We start from the raw sequence: 6,193 nt of genomic DNA on the forward strand, positions 1-6,193 counted from the left end.
GACTTGCAACCACTGTCCTGTTGAGCTCAAAGGACTTGTGCTCAAATTCTTCTCTGCAGGACATGACTGCAACAGCTGAGAGCTGTGCAAGTACTTGGAGCACTGCATGACCATGCTCTTCAGACATTGATTCCAGTTTACCAGGGAGGCTTTTATCCTGAAAACATGTTCAAATAGCTCTGATCAATACCATGAACAGTTTCCAAGCTAGTTACCTTGTACAAGAACAGCACAGCTGCATTAGTATGGTGCTCCACCAACACCAAGAGCTTGCTGTTCAGCAGGATTAATTAGTCTGGGCAGAGCACCACACTAATGTGATTACATAGCTTCTAGTACCTAAGCTAGCTCACTCATTATTTCTATTCTTTTGCTCTGAAATAACAAGAGCTTAGGTTTTGCTGTTTTCTTAACACCTAAATAATTCCAGCACAGTTTTTCCTTGGAAGAGAGAGGAATGAGACTTGGAGAAGACTCAAAATCAGATTTTCCTAATTAAAAGAATGCATCTCCTGCCTTCATAGCATCTCTCCACTACTATCATTCTCTTCTAATCACTTCTTTTGCTTATATCAACTACCTATACACCTGCAAGTCTTCCCCTGACATCAGGAATAATGATGTCCAGCCACAACCAACAGTGACAAGAGCAGAGACTGGAAGACATTGCACTTGAGTGGAATGGAATCATCATTGCCTTCCACTCCTTTTTTCCAGGTAGGGAACAGATACCACAGAAGGCACTTGCCACAGGCATACCAGGGACCCAGACTTTGCTCCAAGTCATGGGTGTACTGGAGGAACTGACAGAAGAACCTGAGTTCTGGCAAATGCAAGTGTGCAGGTATACTCAAAGTGTGCTTCTTTGCTCGAGCCTCCCTGAGGCATCCTGCATGAGGACAACACCCAGGGCAGGCAACATAAGGCCATGCAGTAAAAAAAATCAGCAGCCACAAGCAACTGACAGCAGTTGAACAGGAAGTACTGGGGAAAGCCCCACTGCTGGCAGTACTGCTCTTTCTTCGCAGTTTGCCTGTAACACATCAACAGAAGAGAAACAGAGGACTAGCACAGCACCCATTAGTATTGCTGGTCTCTGGCTCACGTCCCTTCCCTGCACACAGCCAGGCCCCAGAGGTGTAACACAGAGGGACAGTTCCCACACACAGACCTTGAGAGCAACCGTATAATTCTGACAGGGTGAAAAGAAACTGACAGGGTGAAAAGAAATGACAGCAACAGGATTTCTAGTTCTTCATGTTTCCACAAGTATTTTACTTGCTCAATAAGCATCTAGCATTTCTTTTTGGTGATATTATGTTGGTTTAAATACTAAGAGAAGTTCAAGAACCTTTATATTTCCCTCTTGGATTAAGTTTTGCCCTGTTTTTTTTTTTTTCTAATATAAAAGAGCAAGCTGTAGAAAAGTGGTTAAAATTTCTACTACAAAACTTGGCAAGAAATGCTATAAAGTCACAGCATTTCATTGCTTTGTGATTGCAAATGATATTGTACTGGCTGGACTTCTAAACACATATGTCAACATTTAAAACAGTAAATGGACAAAACACCTCTAAGGTATCTCCCCTCTCAGCTTTATGCCAGCATGTTAGTGGGACGGAGCCCTTCCAGAACAGAAACACAGGGAAGAACAAACTTTTTTTTGGGATTCTTTTCCTTTAAAGTAACTTGCTACCTTCTGTAAAAGATATCACTAAGACTAGTTTCAAATTTTGAGTTCTAGATCAGATATAGGACATAAATCATACAATGCAGATGTGAATTCCAGGCTCAAAAAGAGTATGAAAGCAGAAAGATTTTTTTTTTTGTTTGCATCTCCAGCATGCAACCACTGGGCACAAAGAGAAGAACTTCAAGGGATAATTCTGGTTTCTGTGCATTTACAGTAGAGTACAAAAGTTCATACTTTAAAAAGATACAATTTAAAACTATTTAAAGTCTTAAAACTAAGTTTAAATCCAGATTATAAATCCATCTTGACACTAAGGTAACAATATAAAAAAAGGGGACCAAAACTTGCAAAAAGACAAAGAAAAGCAACAACAAAAAACAACACATGAAACAATGTGAAATAAGTTAGCACAGAACAGAAACATTGGTTTACTGTCAATGGAAAAAACATATTCTTCAAAAAAAACAAAAATCAAACAAGGCAAGGTACTGCAAAAATGCTAAAGCAAGTAAGGAACCAAGATGTTAAGGTCACATAATGATTTAGGAGGAAAAGAAACTCTCAGAAACAACCCTCAGTATTGAGGACTTAAACTGAGTCATGAAGGAAAGCAAAGATCTGGAGACAAAAGTGAAGTCTCTGTGTCATCTCCTATGTTTAAACAGCCAAAACTGGTTTGGGGAGGCTACTGTGAAACTGATGCTCTGTGTGGAAGTGGAGGAGAAAGAGGATGGAAAGGAAAGGGAGTAAGAAATTGAAGAGATACTGGCCATACGTTCGTAAGTACACATACACATGCATATCCACATGAAATAAAAGGTAACTCAGACTAGCAGGCACACAGTGGGACCAGCAGGACAGCAGCATGTTTAAGTGTTATCTTCCTCCTCCTGTTTAGTTACTCGTTGCAGTCTTCTGTACCACAGAATCATGTACATCAGGTCTGGGGCCTCATTACTTCTAAATACTTCTACATGGCAATATTACATAGCTGGAAAAAGAGTTTGCCGGTATTTTGAACTTTCCATATGCCTCAGGGAGGCTGCATTACTAAACCAGAAGACAACATATTCTCTGCACACTTCAAGATGTGGTCTGTACTGTGTATTCCTAAGAGTTTCTCCTTCAAAATACCTTTGCATTGGTACATGCTGCTAATGACTTAAAACTATGCTACACAATTTGCTGAAATAGTTAGTGACACAAGGACTCCAGAGCACAGAACACAACTTGATATTCGCGAGAGCTTATTATATGATGCTCCATGTGATATCACAGCTCGCTTTTCAGAGCACTCTGTACAAACACACAATAAAAATAAATAATTTTAAATAAGGCTAACCAGGTTTCACAAATACTGAAATACTCTGAAGTAAGTCTCTCGCCTATCTCACTTCCATCACCACAGAACATGAAATATATACTACTAATTAATTCATAAACCCTAATCTCTGCAGGCAGCTGAAATTGTCAGTTCGATAAATAAACCAGCCAGCACTGATGGGAAGTTGAACTGTATTATCAAGTGAATTCTTCTTCTGCTAGAGGACCCTGTCAAGCTCTGCCCACGACAGCATTACCTAGACACAGTTTGGAGAATTTTTGTAAGAAAAGATTTAAACCAGTACCTGGACAAACCGAGTAGCAGGACCGAAAAAAGGCAGTTGAAGGAATTTGTCAAAGCAGACACAGCTCTGACCCGTTACTGCTGCAACTTAAATTGACTGTATTTCGCCAATGCCCTCAACTCTTTAGACAGCCGGTGCCGCTGAACAGTGAACCGCACGAACCCGAGACAGACCGCGACACCTCTGGAGCGCTGCACCGCACCTGCACCCGCACTCGCGCGGCACCGGACAGCCCCGGGCAGCTCCTCTGCCAAGAGTGCGGCACGGGCAGGGTGCCGCGGAGGCACCTGGCGCTCACCGGCCGAGCCCAGGACATCCCATGGGGAGCGCAGGCGGACCCACGCCGCTCCTTCTCCCCGGCGTCGCTGTCCCCAGCCCTCGGCGCCCCGCGAAACGATCCATAGCCTGCCAACCCTCGTCGGGCTTTGCTCTCTCCCCGGGTTTCGGTGCAACAGCTGGGGGAACTCAGCAAAGTCGGGAGGGAGGGAGGGAGGCACAGCCGGCACAGAGCCGGCAGCGCGGGAACGCACCGCGGACTGCGAGAATGCAACCGCGGGCGATGCCGACGACCTGCGCTGCGGCTACCGAAGGACAGCCGGCCAGAAAGACCCCCTTCCTGCAGGGAGAAGGCGGCAGGAGGGGTTAGGGGTCCCCCAACACCGCCGTCAGACCCGGCAGAGACCTGTTGCCCCGCGCGGGAGTGTCGAGGCACATCCCCCGGAGTGGGACCGACAGCCGCCACCACCCACCTCTTTGATTTTCTCCCTCCTCTGCCGGACGTCGAGGTCAGCGGGCTCCTGCCCCACGGCACCGACGGGCTGGCGGAAAAGGCGCTGGGGCAGCCCGGGGGCACCCGCCTCCTTCCTGCCGCGGGCGTCCTGCAGAAGTTTCTCCTTGTCCTGGCGGATGTCTCTGCGGATCTCCTCGGGCAGCTTCTGCAGCGTCTCCTTGGCCTCCCGCAGAGCCCGCTCGTGGTCCGCGCGGATCCGCTCCAGGCTGCCCGCCCCGCCCGCGGCCGCCGCCGCCGCCGGGCCGCCTCCGGGCTGCGGAGGGGCGCGGGGCTGCCCGCCGGGCGGCGGCGGCGGCGGCTGCAGGGCGGCCGAGTGGAAGAAGACGCCGCTGAGAAGCTTGGAGGAGTCGGGCAGGAAAAAGATGGCCCCGAAGCAGAGGGTGATGAACGCGCTGAACACCAGCAGCAGCACGAACTTCTCCGTCAGCCGGAACGCGCCGGGGCCCGCCGCCTTCCTGCCCCCGCCGCCCGCGCCGCTGCCCGCGGGGCCGCCCAGCGTCCCCGGCCCCGCCGCGCTACCGAAGAGCGGCAGCAAGCTGGAGGCGGGCATGACCCCCGCGCCGCCTCAGCGCCGCGCTGCGCGCCCCGCCGCCGCCGCGCAGGGACCGCACCGCACCGGACGGCTCGGTTCCGCCGCCCCCTCCCCGCCTCGGCTGCACAAAGTTTCCCCGGGCGGACGCGGCAACTTTTCCCTTCCCCGCGGCCGCGCTCCCTCTGCTCCTCCGCCGGCAGCGCTCGGCAGCGTCTACGGAGCGGGCGCTGTCAGCTCCAGCCCATGCTGCCGCCGGGCCGCCGCCGCCGCGGGTGCCGCTCCCCGCTCCGCCCGCGCGGAACTGCCTGGCAGCCGGGGGCGGGGCGGGGCGGGGCGGGGCCGCCGCCGGCCCAATGGCGGGGGGGGCGGGGCGCGGGCGCTGCCGGACCGCGGGTCTCGGGGCTCCGCCGCGGGATGCGCTTCCCTGGGCGCCGCCGGACCGCCGTGGCCGGAGGGGAGCGGCGGCGGCAGGGCGCGCCCTCTTCGGCCCCGTGGGCGGCGGCGGCCCGGAGCGGGCGGCTGCGCGGCACCGGCAGATGCTGGCGGCGCGCCCTCGCGCACCCACGTGCACGCCGGTGCGCGCACACACACGCGCGTGTACGCCCGCACGGGCTCGCGGCGGGGGCCTGCGCGCTCACGGGCGCGCGTGCACAGGCGTGCACGCACTCACCGGGGACCGGGGGCGTGCGCTGGGCCGGGGCCGGTGCGAGGGGAGCGGGGCCATGGCGGGGCCGGGGCCAACTCCCGACCCACCGGTTGGGACAAGCCCTGATCTATTATTTGTAAGGAAAACAGAGCTTAATTTTATTTATTGTGGGTTTTTTTGGTTTTGTTTTTTTTTTTTTTTTTTCTGTAGGTAAAAGTGCACCTTGTCCGAGGTAGTAGGGTATATATCTGTGTAATGTGAAAATCCGACTTTTCATCTATGCAAGTAAAAATGACCATCGTGTGTTGGCACGAGGAAATATCGTGTTTGATAGTGGATCAAATTACTGCATCAAGCTCCCCAGGCATTGAGAGGGAAAGTTTCCAAACAAAAAAAAAAGATACCGATTTATTGTTTTTGCCCATGTTACAGAGCAATGCAATAAACTGCAGGCGTGTGAGAAGAATAAAATGTTGTGTCACTTTAACAGAAAATGGGAATCCAGCCAGTATCCAGGGTTCATCTCCAACTCTTTTCGAACATACTCAGAGTCTACCTAGAGTTTCACAGCAGTTCAGCACTGTAATCTTAAACATTTCTCCCAAAATGTTAACCACACAGTCAGAAAGAAAGCATTGAGATATGTTGGTGCCTGAAGTTAGGACGCTGAGGTTGGTTTGTTTGTGTATTTCCATGGCTTTATTTTGCAAGGGATAAAAAAAAAAAAACGGTAGAGGGAAGTCTGTGCTTTCAGCAAGGGCAGGGAGAAGGCATTGTGTAAGCCTTAAAGACATGATTTTGAAAATGGGCTTGGCATGGATCTAATTCTGCTCCCAGTGGAATTAAGGGGAGTTTTACCACTGACTTAATAGGAATAAAGCAAGACTGCTGCCCAATGCTTTTC

The 6,193-nt window shown here is 51.3% G+C and overlaps 1 protein-coding gene across 1 annotated transcript in view; it reads right to left on the reverse strand.

Moving 5' to 3' along the window:
- The window catches only part of MAN1A1 (mannosidase alpha class 1A member 1), a 137,899-nt gene extending 133,076 nt beyond the window's left edge, over positions 1 to 4,823 (reverse strand). Inside the window, exon 1 of the mRNA XM_068184355.1 lies at positions 4,071 to 4,823. Coding sequence (XP_068040456.1) covers positions 4,071 to 4,661 — 591 coding nt within the window. The 5' untranslated portion in view covers positions 4,662 to 4,823. The remainder of the gene's footprint in view (positions 1 to 4,070) is intronic.
- Between the last annotated feature and the right edge of the window lie 1,370 nt (positions 4,824 to 6,193).

Source organism: Anomalospiza imberbis, chromosome 3 (genome assembly GCF_031753505.1).
Source record: "Anomalospiza imberbis isolate Cuckoo-Finch-1a 21T00152 chromosome 3, ASM3175350v1, whole genome shotgun sequence".
In the NCBI taxonomy this organism is placed as follows: Eukaryota; Metazoa; Chordata; class Aves; order Passeriformes; family Viduidae; genus Anomalospiza; species Anomalospiza imberbis.